This window comes from Asterias amurensis, chromosome 5 (genome assembly GCF_032118995.1).
Source record: "Asterias amurensis chromosome 5, ASM3211899v1".
NCBI lineage: Eukaryota > Metazoa > Echinodermata > Asteroidea > Forcipulatida > Asteriidae > Asterias > Asterias amurensis.
This window is the reverse complement of record NC_092652.1, coordinates 26,331,756-26,349,583: the sequence shown is the minus strand read 5'-3', so window position 1 is coordinate 26,349,583 and position 17,828 is coordinate 26,331,756. Positions and strand designations below refer to the sequence as shown.

Below are 17,828 nucleotides of genomic sequence, written 5' to 3'. Positions count from 1 at the left end.
GTAACTTTGAGATATTCTGCCATGGTTTTAAAAACTGTTTTTCCTCAAAAAAATATTTACAATCCACTATTGAGGAACAACCTTTTAATCTACTATTGAGGAAAAAACGTTGAAGGGGGTCAGTGTCTGTGCTTCAACATGTCTCGAATTTTGCCCTGGCTGGTTTTAAACAATTTCCCCGGTCAGTTATAAAGTTGTCACAGTTTTCTTTTCACGGCGTTTAGTGTTAATCATTGACGGCAGAACGGTTTTTAAATCGTCGTCTGTTAGGGCTATCTTTTATTAATATTGACTTCAAATCACCTCCTTCCCCCCTGTTTTAAATTTATTATTTTGGGTTGGAGTGGGGGGGGGGGGGGCACACGCAGTTTAGCACCGTTGCGAAAACAAGGAAACGAAAAAGGGGCAGGTACAGCTTTAGCTTTGTACACAAAATATCTAATAAACAGATGAAAGAAATAAACAGTACATGTACATGTAAGATGTAGCAATGTTTGGAAGTATTTCACCAGGGATACTGGACAGTACAGCAATTGTTACCCTTTCACACGAGGTACATTTTGTAAAATTTTAGACAAACAAGCTACAATTTAGCAAGGGACCCTTGCTAGATTGCTCTCGTGTGAAAGGGGCTTATTTCTCCACCTTCTTTGTAAATATTTCACTCTTTCATTACAACAAAGTGAACGTTACATCAAAGTTTGGCATTCAACAACATTGAATATTATCTTTCCCTTTAGTTGGCATTACTAAAACTAGGAAAAAGGTTAGTGGAAAGGGGCAAGCGTGCATGACGGATCCGCAGTATTATGAGCATGGTGTGAGATTAACAGAAGGCCCTCACCCAGAGACGATATCAATTTCATGGTCTGAATAAGCGGCTAAAGATTCTAACCATTGGTCCAATAAATATTCATTTTACTATTCAATTTAAGGCAGCCCGCAGCGTGACAATTCTAATTTTGGTACACAGGTTCCCTCAAAGGCCCCTAGTTCATGGATATTCTCTTTCTCCAAAACGAGCAAATTAATATTTTATGACATTAATCGTAGCAAATGAGAGGGATAAAAACACATGTTAGACTTTAATAGATACTAATTTTTGCATCGGGGGTAAACAAATATATTTTTACCCTTTATTCCCCAAATCTGTGAAAATCCCACCGAGTGATTTGCCTATGTTTTTATCATCTCTGGTACTGAGAAAACAGTGCTTTTAAAATACACATTGGTGCAAGCGGGTAAACAAAACATTTATAAGTTAGACATACAGTAACATGTAATGAATCTACACCAAACACACTTTTTGACTTTCAGATATATACAGTATTTGTTTTATTCACTACGCAATATACAATCTGATTACAGAACAAAAATATTTACATCGAGTTTGTTTATTTCAACATCAAATCCTTACAAAGCTTAAAAATGAATACAGAGAAAAGGAAACTGTTTTGTTTGCTATGCGGGCATAAAATATTTAATAGCCGGGAATTTCGTCAATACAAAAGTGGGTCTGGGTCACTCATTACTCTCAAAAGATTTAGGGACACGATCAGGCAGCCATTCTCAGTAAACTATTCTTTATGTCGTTGATCCCCCCTCCCCCACAAAACTACATGTATTGTGTAATGTTTCAACAGTTGGTCTGGATAGAAGAAAAAGAGGGTAGGGATATTTTTGCGAAAGTTTTTAAGGAACTTGGTATCAATCAGTCTTCATGTAAGAAACAAAACATTGAAAGCTCACTCATGGAGTAAACTGCAGAAACCATAAATATGTCAATCTAAAATACATATTACCTTAAAGCCATTGGACACTTTCGGCAAACAGTAATGTACAAGGCCTACACTTTGTTTATCACAACTTATATATAAAATACCAAACCTGTGAAAATTTAGGCTCAATCGGTCATCGGAGTCGGGAGAAAATAACGGGAAAACCCACCCTTGTCTCCGCACGTTTCGCCGTGTCATGACATGTGTTTAATATAAATCCGTAATTCTCGATATCGAGAAATGATATTATTTTAATGTTTTCTCGAAAAGTAAAGCTTTCCATGGAATAATATTTCAAGAGAAGTCTTTCACCATTACCTTCTTTAAACCCTGTAAGTTATTTGTAAATCTGTGAACTTTTATTTTTTTTTTCTGTACCGAAAGTGTCCAATGGCTTTAAGAGGTAAACAGTTGCATTAATATTATACTAATTAGTTTACTAACGAACCAACAATGCATCCCAGACAAATCCTTTTTCATCTTGTACAGTTTGAAATTTAGAAACAAACAATACAACATTGACTTATGTTTCAGTTCGGCATCCAGTTATAACTATTCTGAGTTTATTGCAGTCAAATCGTCCAGAAAAAACCCTTATCTGACGACAGATTTTGACGTATAATAAACACATGCAGGAAACTGGATATTAATGAATGATGATGTAACGGTATAAACAATAGGAGCCAGCCTAGCCCCAATTAAAAAAAGAGAGGTGTCAAAATATGAAGAAAACAATAAACGTTTAAATTATTCGCAATCTTCTCCAGTTCCTTAAGTTTAAGGAAAAGCTGCCTGCAGCTACAAGAATCTTATTTTAAAAAGTTGGAGTGGAAATTTAAAAATTAAGAGCGAAAGGTAATACATTTTAAATCAACATACTGCTATGATAGGCACTTACTTGATAATTCACATGAGTTGTTATTTTAATGAAAATATTTAAATAAAAAAAATGAAAATCCGCAAAGAGAAATTGACACTTCAGGAGAAATAAGCAAAAGTATCCACTAACAATTTACACATACTTTCGCTTCTTTACAGACAAAAATATCAAAATGCCTATGAATGGCGATAACTTAACAGAGTTAAAAAGAAATCGTAATTAATTACATTCCCCAAAATACAAGCCGAGGTTCAAGTTATGTACAAATGAAACCTTTTACCGAAATTATTCATACACCATTTCTTTTCCAGTATTCTCTGATTTCCAACCATAAAACACAAAATGCGGTGAATATTTACAGATTCTCCAGGCTAAGAATAGTAAGTAATGACTAGCACAACTATTAATTTATTTTAAATTTATATGATAATTCATTTTGGGTTACCCTTGCACCTATTGTGTGTAAGCACTGTATACTCAGTACTTTCCCGGGTTCTGTAAAACAATAAAATCGAAAAAAAAAGGGATTCGAACCCAGACCTTTGCCAATCCAGAGCAGGTGTCTTACCAATTAGACCACCGAGATTGCCCGGTAGCTAGTTCGCATTCTTATGGTTTAGCAACGATTCTTACACAGAACTCGGAAAGCTACTGAGTATACAGTGTTTAAACCCATCGGTGTTAGGGTAAAACAAAATAATATTCTTTATCCCATATTAAAAATTAAAACCTATTAATGTGACATGTACAATATTACCAGAATTGTCGTACTGCCGTGATTTTTCTACCAGCCAAGGATGCATTTGTTTGGTTTTCAAGACACGAGATCAACAGGCCTTGCTTCTTATAGAGTAGGATAAGATTGTTGCATGAAATCTTTGGGCTATGTCACACGAGGCCATGTTACACCAAGAAGGAAAGGCATTACATTCTTCAAATTTTTCCTGAGGACCGAAAGACATTGTTTTGGAAAATTTTATATTATGTGCTACCAAAGTGGTCCTGTATCATGCACTGCAGTTGGTTGCCTGTAAAAGTTGCCTAGTGTGAAAAGGCCTTTAAGCGTGTTTTATTTGACTTTATAAAAGAAAACAAAATAAGCATGGTTGCATGATAATGTTCCAACGGATATCTGTTGCTATAGGGACGTTATGCGTTTTTCTCTCAAAATAACGAAATTAAAAGTTCAACATTTATAAAGCAGAACATAATTATTAATATGACACCACAGAGTTTGGCTTGATGTGTCTACATGTATTTGGCGAAGTTAATTTCTACAATTTGAAGGCTTTCGATGGACTACGTCATGAAGCAGTTTGGGTAATTTTGTTTTGGCACACCCCAAAATTCAACAGTTCTTTTTACCGGTTCAGTACAGTACTATGCGATAATGAGATTACATGTGAACCATGTTGGGAGTGGCCTTGGCTCATGTGTTGACCCTGGTGACCATGATTACCCAAATGCTGTTGTTGAACTTGACCGCTCTGAGCAGACGACATCTTCTTTTTGGCGGGCTCACCATCCGGACACTTCTTCTCCTTCTCGTTGACTTTCTTGAGCTTCATCCTCCGGTTCTGAAACCAAATCTTAATCTGCCTCTCCGTCAAGCTGAGGGTGTGGGATAACTTCGACCTCCTGTCCCGTGTCAGATACATATTCGCCTGGAATTCTTTCTCCAATTCGTAGATTTGAAACTTGGAGTACGGTCGGCGCTTTGTACGTCTTGGTGTGGTCGTGAATGTGGCGAGCAGGCTGCAAGATGATGCACCACCTGTAGCAATGGAAAGAAAACAATCCAATCATAAGTAACCTTGGAAACCAATTTCTTTATCATTTGGTCAGAAGGGAATGTTTTTCCTGATTCAATGACAGAGCAAGAAGCGATCTGAGTCTAGAATGGAACCCATATCTGCTGCTGATTATCTAATGAAAGAACTGAACCCAATACTCAATCTTAGCTCTGGTGATAAATCAGCCCAGTTGTGATTGTTTGTCGGCACTACTGATCCTGTATAATTCCTTTGAATACTGATGTGAACATATTTATAAAAAACAAAAATATATCAATTTTTTGAATCACAAACAGTTAACTAAAATAACTGATGACTGACACATCAGCAAAGCACAATCTAACAAAGTCAGATTTCAAAGTGTTACTGTCTGTCGACTTTGTTCTTCAGATAATAACTCGTGTATGAGTCAATCAGTCAATAAGGTCGAGTTGGCAATGGTTTGGATACAATCTATATTTTTAGTATATTTATTTTAGTACACGCTCACCGCAGACAAATATTGATTATTGGTCTAGTTAGCCCACGTACAAGGATAACCAATATACATGTGACTTGTTGTGGTTAGGCTTTATTGACGATGGGCAAACACCATTGACACTATTTTGTCATAATAGAATCATAAAAAGTCTACCTTCTTTTTCTAGGAACAGTTTCGCGGCTCACTTACGGTAAAATATTCAGGACTTTAGGAAAAACTTGAACAGTGTCAAACTAAAGGCTCTTTGATTTTGAAGTCCATGTACCAATAATCCCAAAAACTATTCCCATCTTAAATGTATCAAAGTCAATTAAATTGCATAAGATTAATTATCATCGTTAAAGACATTGGACACTATTGGAAATTGTCAAAGACCAGTCTTCTCACTTGGTGTATCTCATTATATGCAAAAAAGAAAAGAAAAGCTGTGACAATTTGAACTCAATTGGTCGTCGAAGTTGCGAGATAATAAAGAAAGAAAAACACCCTTGTCACACGAAGTTGTGTGCTTTCAGGTGCTTGATTTCGAGACCTCAAAATCTAATTCTGCGGTCTCGAAATCAAATTCGTGGAAAATTACTTCGTTCTCGAAAACTAGTTACTTCAGAGAGAGCCTTTTTTCGCAATGTTTTATACTAGCAACCTCTCCCCATTACTCGTTACCAAATAAGGTTTTATGCTAATACATTATAATTATTTTGAGTAATTACCAATAGTGTCCACTGTCTTTAAGTTATTTTGATTGCAGCGATCGAAGTAAGAATATTTAAGTACACAAACCCCACCAAATGTGCACTAAAACGTTGATGAGTTGTTGATGTTGTTGAAATCACATGTATTGGCTGTTTATTGAAATTTTGAAGAAGGAAACAAGATTTATTCCGCCAAAAATCCAATGATGCATTATCGCTTTCAAATAAGGATACAGTAAGATTAGCACATTATTGCCTTAATAACATGACAAATAATATCATGATGAAACATGCAACAAAACACGCAAGCCTACTGAGACGTGACTAACTGCACATTTCAGTAAACCAACTAAAATGTTCAAAAGGTTACATTATTAAAAGGTTCAGGAAAAGTAAGCGTTTTTTTTCTTCAAATGTCCATGTTTTTACCCCTTTAAAAAGGGCAAGGGCGCCAAGGTATTTTCTCCTTGGTAAAGGGCATCCTATGAGGAATTTGTAAATTTCTACTGGAGCATTTCAAGGGCACCAAGGCAATGACCGGGGGCATGGAAGCAATCGCCTTCGTTGCCGCCGTGAATTATCAGGCTTGAACAAGTATGTGGTCTTTATATACATGTACAGTAACATCACATCAATCTATATAAAGTCAATTTAGGATTTCTAAAAACTACCGTTTAACCCTTAGAAATCACTATTTACCTAATCCAAATTTCGAGTTCACATTGAATTCTTCACATTAGTACATTCCCCTTGCCCTTTCGCTACAAACAGTCCGCATTATGCATTTCCCCCCAAACACCATTAGGAATGTTTCTCCACCCATACGATCCAGCTCCCTACACCGAGATCAGCCAACCGAGACGCGGTGCGGCTCGACGGGCATGTGATGGGAGGCGTTAAGGGTGATTGGAGACGCACCAGCAAAAAAAAACCTGCCATGTTTTCAAAATATTTTTCTCCCATAAAAACCAATACATTCAACTAAAGTGTCTTTGATGTTGTTTCCTTGCCGAGAGTAGGGATTTGTGGCTCTTTTGTTATTACATGTTTACGTTTCGTTTTGCTTCAAGCTGCTGAGTTGGTTTCTAAAAATTTCCCCACACTACAAATTTGGTGCCTAACTAATTGTAAAAACTAGCCAAACCTTGCAGATTGATTTTTCACACATACTGCAGTTTCTAGTATGCTTAAGTTACAAACAATTTTAGATTTGAGCTGTGTGTCTATTGTTTTAACAGCTCGACAGTGTTTTCAATAACGCAGATTGAACACCAGGGTGTTTAATAGATAAAAATTTTAACTTAATGCGATATAAACGTATACTATGGGATTTGAGGCATTGCATGGTGAGGTAACAATGTATATTTGGTTTGCGGTAACACCATGTGTGTATTAACTGTATTGCTATATTTAAAGCCAGTGGATACTATTGGTAAGTGTCAAAGATCAGTCTGCTCACTTGGTGTATCTCAACATATGGATACAATTGAGTAATTACCAATAGTGTCCACTGCCTTTAAGTTTTACTATACTATACAGCGGAGTATAACAACTTCTACCTGGCAAGTACCGCAAACCAAATTTTAATATCAACGAAATTGTAACAATTTCTCCATATGCCTTAGAGAAAGACCCAGGATAGGGTAGAAACGTCAAGTCATAATAACTATTTTTTTTTGAACAGTTGTATGGCATACCCATTATAACAGTAGTAGCTATAGACGAAATCTGATGAAAGAATCCCACCCAAAACACCCAGCAACGACATATTATTACTCACTTTACAAAATGATTACTATTCAACCACTGGTAATAGAGATGGATTCAACCACTGAAAAAGAAAAAAACCCACTCTAAATTGTTGGTTTTGACAAAAGGAGTTAACCAAATTCAAATCATTGAAAGGTTAAGCTTGGTGCTCAATCAAATTCCAGCTTTTGAAATAGCATGAACAGGAGAAGGTCACAGAAAACTAACACCTTTTTCGGCAAAGCAATTTACTTATCCCCAGGCAATCCTATGAATCAACAATTCTAACAGTCAAGAGTGTTGGAACTACTGTGCACGAACTAGATACAACTAAGTACATAATGGTTTGTAATGAAGACCGAATAGACTTGAGATTTCCAAGTTGTTGTCATAAAATGAACAAGGGGAAGATATAGGGACCAACTGGGTCGGGTCGTGTTTTCAACTGATATGGAGCGAAGATTTAGGTCAGTCAAAATGTTTGTTTATGACCGAAATTGGGACAGTTTTCTTTACAGATTCGTAGCAGCATGACGGCCCCTTTTCCCTCATGGAGAGCAAATCAGGTTAGGCTATTAATATATAATGAGACCAGGGAAAGGAATCAGTTATTATAAATGAGGAATTACTTTCTGCTGAAAAGTCGACCATGGAACTGGACATTTGAAAATGATTGTATTGGGGCAAGACAGTAAACACAAACGTGTGTTATTAATACACGCCATCTACATACACCGATTATTGAGGTGGGAGGTGCACTTAATTGTTGGAACCGGAAACTAATTATTGAGATCTAGAAAGTAAATAAATACTGGCCCAGATATTCCTTGTCTGAGATGGAAGCACAAACCACCACAATTTGTAAATTTGAGAGCCGTTAAAACTGACTGACGCCATGACGGCCCCTTTCATTACTTACTCACACCAACTTTCTTTACTGACTTCACAATAGGAACAGATTAAGTAAAACATGACTTACCAAACTTTCAATAATTGAAACTACAAGAAAAATTATATTATGCCATAACGATTTTTATGGCATGTTTTTTCTCTTCTTGGTAGCCTAAGTTTGAAAGACGAAACAAGTTTTGGAATCCAAACTATTTTTATTGTATAATGTTCATAGCGGTACTATTTATAACAACAAATGGTTTTGTTTGCACAGGCACAATCAACTGTTATTGAATACTTTCCAGCCACCACCACTATTTGAATCCCAGCAATCGAAATAAACACATGATTGTGCATGAAATCAAATGACAAAACATCAACCGTTTTTTTGCTGTCGTCATTGAAACGCGATCACCCTTTTGATGACAGCCTCACAAGTTGGTTGGGTTTTGCGGTAAAGGCAAAGAGCCTTTCTTCCAAAAACAAATAAAGTCAATAAAAACTGGAACTCATGAATACAAAATTTGGCTTCAACATACCATAACAGATACACAAACACTCCAACAAACAAACAAACGAGGCGGTACAGGGTCTATGGCCTAGTTAGTACCTAATACCACTGACTAATACCCATCTTGTTTTCATGAGCATTTGACCTTCAACTGAAGTTATCAAAGATTGTTCTGTAACCCATGCGTGTGAACATCATCATTACCCATGTATCACGCAACAAATATTGAAACACACATATATCAATGCTTGACATTTGGAAGAAATTCAATCTCATTCTAAGTGTCTGTAAATACATGTCGGGTACCCGCCTCTTCCCGTGTACAGTAACTTTGGTAATTACTCGTATTACCGTTTAGCGACAAAAGCTAATTCAAACCCTGCGTGATGACATTGTTTACGTGAAGGGTAAATTGGAGTGGACACTGAGACACAAACCAGACCCGGGTAATGCATCGATCAAGCCCGTAGAGCTGGCCAGGCACGCGCGGTGAAAAATGCTCAGTTTCCCGGACAATTTTCGGTTACATTACAACAAAACGTGCCATGGTGTTTTTGAATAATTCCAAATGTGTCAATTTGTGACACTATCTTGATTTGTCACTTTGTTTTGAGTTGACACTGAATTTCGCTCGAAAAGAGGTTGATAAATCTGTTTCAATCGAATAAGTTCTAAGTTTGTGAAAACGTGCTTACTGTTTTATTCTAAGTCTCTAGACATTTACACAAGGAACACAAAAAAATATAGCAATTTTCTATCTCTTTTTTTGTAGGAAGGGAATGTAGAAAAAAACCCACTCCATCTGCAAGCCACGCAGTGCAAAGATTGGATGTTATTTCGGCAAGAAATGATTGAGCTATATTCAAATGGGATTTGAATGATTTGAAAAACTGACTTGCTTGTTATGTTGTTGTCTGCCGTAGGTGGCTGAATAGAGTCAAGTACTTGGAAATAAATCTACAGGTGGCGACAGCGTGTATGGTTTTTCGATGTGGCCCATTTACTTTACAGGCCTGTTTAAGATTCGTTTCTGAAAGGGCAAGGGCACCAAGGCACGTTCTCATTGGTAAAGGGCACCCTATGAGGAAATTGTAAATACTAGAGCATTTCAATGGCACCAAGGCAATGGCCAGGGACATGGAGGCAATCGCCTTAGTTGCCTCCGTGAAGTACCAGGCCTGAGCCACGTGCAGTCAAATAGGTGGCTGAATCAGGCATGCAACTGCCCGATGAAAAAAAAAGAGGAAACTTTTCGAGACCCACAATGGTACCCTAAAAAGTGTTGAGGTTTTTTATGCTCTTAGGTTCATTGTTAGCATGTAAGACAAAGTGGAGTGTTTTATACAACTAAAATAACATGGAAAAAACACCTTGCCTATGTATGCACCGTAATTCGAAGGTGGCAAAGCATTGGGAGTTGATTAAGTTGAGGAAAACTAACTATTGTTGTCCAGGTAATTATGAAATTTGCATAAAATTATTATCCCCCCCCCCCAAAAAAAAAAAAAGAATAAAAAAAAAAAAAAAAAAAAAAAAAATCGTTTTTTTTTTTTTTTTGGGGGGGGAATAATAATTTTATGCAAATTTCATAACTACCTGGGAAACAATAGTTACTTTTCCTCAACTTAATCAACTCCCGATGCTTTGCCACCTTACAATGGTCGGTGCGAGCCACTTGTCCCCGCTTGCCGTCGTTAAATCTCCCTCTTGCACACCACACAATATGCCATTCCTGGCTTGTCCACTTTCCGGACGGTTTCGGAGAGCAGTTTACCGTCTACGTCTTTTTTTTCCCAACCAGAACCACTTCCAGGTAGTTTTTACTCCTTTATCTATGGCTTTAATTTGGCCAGGTACCACTCGGTCCCGCTCTAAAATATAATTTCTTTTGGATGTCATTTTGACGGACGTTTGAAGATGCGACTGTTTCGTAACGCAATGTGAGACAAGCACACAGTATACATGTACGTTTGGTAACTAACTCACACACACATACATGTACAACACGTGTATACTATTGCAAAATAGCGGGACCAGACGAAGACACGACCTTAGACTCATTTCAAGGCTGTATAATAACTTGGTTTAGCACACAACTCGCCCGCGCCACGGGGTGCGTTCCACTGTTCCAGATTTTTCGACCGTAAACACGGCTATTAATGACCGCACGCAGTGTGTAAACGTATGCATTGCTTGCTGTGGGCTTTTATATTGACCATGCAGTAGAATGGATTGCGTACCGAGGCAGAGGCCAGACCATGCGTTACGATGCATTGTTGAATTTATCTTAAGATCGCGCTAACCGCGGAATGTATTTTTTTAGCGCTAATCATATTTTTAAAAACGCGGAATTCCGCGGAAACGCGGAAGAGTTGCATGCCTGCTGAATAGAGTCAAGTACTTAAAAATAAATCCACAAGTGACAAAAACATGGATGGTTTTTCGATGTGGCACAATATTGTTACTTTGGATGTCAGAATCGTTGTTTGTTAATCTTTGGGTAAAAATTCGACAGGAAATGCGGTTTATGAAAAGAAGAATATTTTTATGATTTGTATGTCCGGAACGTCACCAGGGACTTGGGTCAGCCCTCTTGTCTATCAAGGGGGAGGATTGAGCCAACCACAGGTACATCATCGGGTAGGAGAGGGTCGAGAGGGTAGGGGTTCCCGGAACCCAAAACACGTTCAAACTAAGAAATACTACCTCAACAAGAAATTAATTGTTTTCGAAAAAACAAGAAGGAAGTCTGGCTTTCCAATAAAATATTTATTTCCTCTAACTAAATTGAATGTTAATTACTAAAAATCGTTCATTCTAAACCTTTGGTACTCGGGAATCCCGAACCAAACCAAGCTAGGAAAATTGCAAATTGAAAATTGCTCACCGTTTCGAAGGTTTCAGATTAATATTTCGTAGATGTTAGTAAGCTAATTCGTAAACTGAAAAAAGGTGCACATACTAGGGCCTATGTCTTTAATTTAACGTTGTTTTAAGGCAAAGTATATTTGTACCTTTGGTTTATTTTGGAACCGTTAATTTTGAAAGTGATACCAACGTATACCGTCCCTTTAAATAAGGCCTCAAGTTCTCAACCTGAACCCCAACAAACAGTTCATAAATAAATGAAAAATTTACCACACAGAATATCCTATTGGATCATGCGTTGAATCTCTGTGAACGTTTTTTAACACGTCTTCGTGGGCCTCATTATCTACAAGGTCACAAAACATTTCAGTTAGTAATTTTAATGACTATTCCTTGTTGGCATAATACGCGCTTATAAAAGATGGGACCATTATGTTAAAGGCACTGGACACTATTGGTAATTCTCAAAATAATGGTTAGCATAAAAACTTACTTGCTAACAATACATATATGTTGACAATCAACATATGCATAAAATAACAGACCTGTGAAAATTTGAGCTCGATTGGTCGTCGGAGGTGCGAGATAACTATGAACGAAAAAAACACCCTTGTCACACGAAGTTGTGTGCTTTCATATGCTTGATTTCAAGACATATAATAGATGTTAAATTTGCATCGGGGATAAAGAATATTAATTTTTGTTTTTTACCCATACACCGATGTGTGTTAGCACTGTATACTCAGTACTTTCCCGAGTCCTGTGAAAACAAATATCACAGGCATTTTTCAAGACCTCAAATTCTAAACTTGAGGTCTCGAAATCAAATTCGTGGAAAATTACTTCTTTCTCGAAAACTACGTCACTTCAGAGGGAGCCGTTTCTCACAATGTTTTATACTATCAACCTCTCCCCATTACTTGTTACCAAGTAAGGTTTTATATTAATAATCCATATTGTGTCATAAGGCATTGTAGCAATGTGGTATTTTGGTTTGCAATTCTGTTCACAAAATGTGAACCAAAAAAATCTGTGCCCAAAATGTTTCCATTAGAGAAACATTCCACACTTTGAATTCTATACATATTTTAGTAAACACCTCGAGGCTCCAAGTGCTCGAATGAATGAATTGTGTAAGGCACATATCAACTCAATTGTCTATTATTCAAATGAAACATTTTTTTCCTCAAACCACGTTGGGGTCATATATAGGTTAGGATTTGTGAACATCTAAAGTACATGTATTCAAAAGCCATAGGGGAGCCAGTCAACACTGTGAAGGGAAGTCACGGCGATTTGAAATAAGAATCGAAGTTGTATTCTACGTGAAGTCCCAGAAATCAAGACAGCCCACAAATAGTACCTCCCTTCATTCTTCTGCGACAAGGATGATGGAGTGTTACGATTATAGCAACTATACCCACACAATTTAAAAGCAAGTGACATACAATATTACTTCAACAAATAAATATGTAAACATTTTAACAGAACATGATGAGACGTCAATCTTGAAACTGACATTCAGTTTAAGATTTCATCGCAACATGTTTATAAAATGGTCTATAGGCTACGTTATACATACTACCAATTTAAAGACGGGTGCATTATTGATTCTGTGCCCACAGCCTACATTTACCAATACAAAGGAATGGTCACCAGACCTTAGTTCATTCTCGATCTGAAGGGAAGGTACACGTTTGGTAATTACCCAAAACAAATATTAACTTAAAAACTGACTTGGTAATGAGCATTGGAGAGCTGTTGATAGTATAAAACATTGTGAGAAACGGCTCCCTCTGAAGTAGCATAGATTTTGAGTAATTTCTCACCAAAACAATAAAAGACTTCTAGCTAGAAGTATTTTATTTATATCTGAAATTCGTCCAACAAGGGTGTTGTTTCTATCATCATTTTCTCGCAACATCGATGACCAATTGAGCTCAAATGTTCACAGGCTTGTTATTATATGCTTATGTTGGGATATACCAAGTGAGAAGACTGGTCTTTGACAATTACCAAACGCGTACCTTCCCTTTAATTCACACAGACAGAGTTTGATTTTGTCCAGAGACACAACCACAGTTAACACAATTAATTAATTAGTAGCAGACTACTTCGTGAGCAAAGGCCAGGCAGTATTGTGATAATCATGCAATGGAATCCATTATAAGAATAGCTACTGGGAATACATTTATGAGAAATGTTATATCATATTATGACGTCACGCTGTTATTGGTTGAGTATAGACAGATGAGTATCAACTGCTACCCGGAAAGCTTCAACAGTTACACGTTTTGTTGAAAGAGATTCGGTAATCATATTAAAGATCAGTTCCACCTTTTATTTTCCCCACCATGAAACAACATTATCCGAAATAACAATTTAATTTAGGCTCGATCGGTTTGACGGTACGAGTTGACTTGGGTACAATATTTTGGGTACGAGTTGACTTGGGTATATATACGAGTTGTCCCGATAGAGTCACGAGAAAATATTGGGAAAAAACTCATGTGTTTCACTGTTTTGGCACATCGAGTTTTGGCATCCCAAGATCCAAATTAATCGTTGAATCATTTCTCACAAACTTTATACATTTTAAGCATCAAATTACTCAAGTGAAGTTTTCCACCATATTTACCATGTTAGTTATGAGTCAATTTGTAAACATTTATTTTTTGTCATTCTTAAATGCACACCATTTAAAACCGACACCTGAAGTTAAAATACGGAAACTTAACCCTCTCACCCCATCATATTGCCAAAATCTGACATAATGCCAGCATCCAGTTCTGTGTTGTATTTCTTACGTTTGGTTTACAAATTAATCTTTATGCTCACCCTTAGAATTTGTTAAATTTTTTAAAGAAAGAGAGTTTACTGTAAAGTGAGAATTTTGAGGTGGTGAGTCATGTAAAACAGTTTAGCAGAGTCTTGGGTCTTGACGGGGTCAAGGGTAATAGGTCAAGAGATCGGATCACTTATTGAGTAGCGTCAGGTACAGTGAACGAATTAACACCCCATAGAATGAAAACCGCAAGAAGTTAAAACGTCTTAAGACTTAGGAGGGTTCTTAATAAGATGTTTGGTTGATAATGTTTTTGAGCGGTCTTTGTTGATGGACATTCTCCATTAATTACATCTTTTAGTGTATAATCTGACGATTGGTGTAAAACAAAAGACAACACAGCAAGTGCGACGGAATGCATGTTTGTTAATCAAATGAATATTTGGTAAGGGAGAGTGAAGAGAGGAACAGACTGGGTTAATTTTGTCCGAAATTGTACACAGATAACCAATATTATATTGATTTCTAAAACCTTCATTTTTCCCCCTGTGCCTGAATTTGTCCCACTGTTTTGCCCGAGTTTAGGACAGGTTCCAAGTGACTATTTCACTACGGCAAAGACCATATATGCAGTTTGTCAAATAAAAGAGTGTCCCGACACCAATAATTTGAACAATCTAAATATTTTGAACATTTCAAAAACAACTTGTATCCCCTATGAACAGTTATTAATATACAGCAAGTATCTTCATTATGTAGCTTGTAAATTAACTTGAGCAATTATTTAAATTATTGGAACAATTCAAAACTAACCAATAATACTAACAATAGTGAAAAGGAGAGAAAACTGTGAGATTACGATTACTTTACATGAGTTGTTGAATTCATCATCAAGATTTATCTTTCCCATCATACAATTGTTTTGTACAATAAAATAATATTCGATGTTAAAAATATTATGCTAAACGTTTACACTATAATCCACATGTTCGAAACAGTCACACGAACCGACGACAACTCAAAAACACAAGACATTTCTTTTTGAGGTTTTCCTTATCACCCAGTCTCTCTTGTTTTAGTTCCTCAGTATTATCAAACCATCAAACTAAGCTTTTTCAAAATTTAAGAGTGAATATGCATCGACCGGCATGGCATTGATCCCGTCTTTTCTCTTGGATTTGAGTAAGTGAGAGGGCCTGGTGAAATATTAATGGTTAGATTTGAAATTCGAGTCGAGGCATGAGGGTGGTATAGTTTACTCCCACCGGTGGAATTGTGTCAAGATTGGAACAGAATGCTGGGGGAAGAAATACCCGACACATACCACAAGATTCATACTGACATAATAACTGATGATTTGCTGATGATACTTTTTTATGGATTAATATTAATAAAAAATCAACGAACATCCATTTTTTTTTTGCTGTAGAGGGTATCAGAAGCTGGAAGTGCAATTCCCGTTTGGGTTTCAGAAATAGAACTTCAAGAATTTGAAATGTCACATTTTTTCTTTTTTTAAATCGACAATTTGTATCTGTTTGGTTTATTCCCAAGTGATATCAATGTCATAAGTTCCGCATCAATCAGGTCGTATCAGAGAATTCGTATCAACTATTCAAATTATTTTGTGTCTTTGGAAAGAAAATGCGAGTTGCATTCCAACGTAGGAGAAGTTCTGAATTGGTGATATAAAAATCATAAATCCATTAAAAAAAATCTGAAAACGAAATCTGCAGGCTGGAGGAAAATCAAAGATGTTATTATTTAAATTGAGTGATTATACAATAAGAAAATGATATTTACCTGTCATATCTAGTGGATAAGGTGAGTTGTGGAACCCGTAGCTAGATCCATAGCCGTTGCTTGTGATGTATTGCTGTTGATGGGCATGGGGGTGTGAGGCGCCTGGTGCGGTAGACCCAGTCAAGAAAGACGGTGCTTTACCGAACCCACCGTGGTGGTACTGAGGGTGGTAAGACCGTGGGTGATGCTGCGCGTATTGACGGTCTTGCCCCGTCGTCCACGAACCCCCACCGACCGGAGACAAGTCGTCCGTGTGAGTCTCAGATGTATAACATGATGTTGGGTATGGGTACGGGATGGCTTGTTCGGGGCTGACACTCAGCGAGCTGCAGGTACTACGAGGCCGGTTTGTCGTGCCGTAGAGACCGTTGACTGTTGCCGCCGTGGCCGCTCCGAAACCCCGGTACTCGGCGGCGCAGCTATCGGCGTTGGTCGGCCTCGCCGGAGACCAACCCTGTTCCATTCCAATTTGCATTATTGACTCTGATGGGATACGAAACAAACCGTGTATGAGCGCCGTGGGCGACCAGTACCTTGTCAATTGACCTTGTGGTGAACTTGAAACTCGACGGCAGCCTAAATGCACTTTGCTAAACTCAGTAAGCCGTCGTTGCCGATTGGCGGGTCGCGGGTCGGCAATTTTATGCGTCGTCGCTCGCTGACTCCCGACTGAATAATGACAGTGTCTGTCGCTGACAGGTAAAGCCTGACCCTTGTTAACAACACACAATCCCGACCATCCTCCCGTATCAGTGATGAAGACACAGACAGAAAAGCCTATCGAGATCACGTGACTTGATTACCTGGCTGTATCAAACCAATCCATGTGGTCATCTAATAGGAGTACTGTGGCTTGACTCTGTACCTGTAGTCGCGGGGGTAGTCCGGTCCCAACGCGGCCCTTGAGTAACTTTATGACACGTTCCGGAATGGTAACAATAACGCCGGCACGGTATCCCCTTTGATGTGGACAGTGGCAGAGTGCCCCGTGTCAAAAGCTGGCCCGAGTTTTATGGCCCCTCTTCATCTCCCACCAAGAGTCAATGTTGGGAGCTTCCCTTGATGTTGCATCTAGCTTCTTATGTCGGCATGTCGGCTTTCTTACAGGAATTCCGGGCAGGAAGAAGTAGTGCTTTTGTTGCTGTAATGTCTTGTTGCAAAACCGTAGAGCAAGGACCAGCAAAACGCACGTGGGCCCTTTTAGCATCAGTGTACAATGCATGGGACAGTGACTGCGTCAGACTTAATTAACCCTACAATTAGATACGGGGTGTTTGATTGGGAACATTTCTTTGTTTTGAAGGAGCTAGAGTTTAGGTAGTGTGAGTTATTTTTAAGTTCCGGACAGGTCTTTAAACATAATGGAATCGGGCTGAAAAGGGACAAGATTTTTGGGGAATTATTTTGATGCATGGGTGGTTTTTGTTGTTGTTCTTTTTGGGGTGGGTGGGGAGGTTCTTTTTTGGGTGGGTGGGGAGGGAGGGTCTAAAGTTATCATACTATATTTCAATGTTCATGGTGTAACTCATCTCAATCGAGTGCCGGTTACTACATGCCAGTACAAGGAAAAACAAGTTAACTTTAATATTCTTAAACA

General features: G+C 37.9%; 1 protein-coding gene across 1 annotated transcript; it reads right to left on the bottom strand.

The window, feature by feature from the left end:
* Positions 1-1,351: 1,351 nt before the first annotated feature.
* LOC139937672 (uncharacterized) lies at positions 1,352-16,888 on the bottom strand. The gene is made up of 2 exons (XM_071932926.1): positions 16,232-16,888; positions 1,352-4,432 (listed from the first exon to the last, which is right to left on the bottom strand). The coding sequence occupies exons 1-2, from the start codon at positions 16,704-16,706 to the stop codon at positions 4,020-4,022; spliced, it is 888 nt and encodes a 295-aa protein (XP_071789027.1). The 5' UTR covers positions 16,707-16,888; the 3' UTR covers positions 1,352-4,019.
* Between the last annotated feature and the right edge of the window lie 940 nt (positions 16,889-17,828).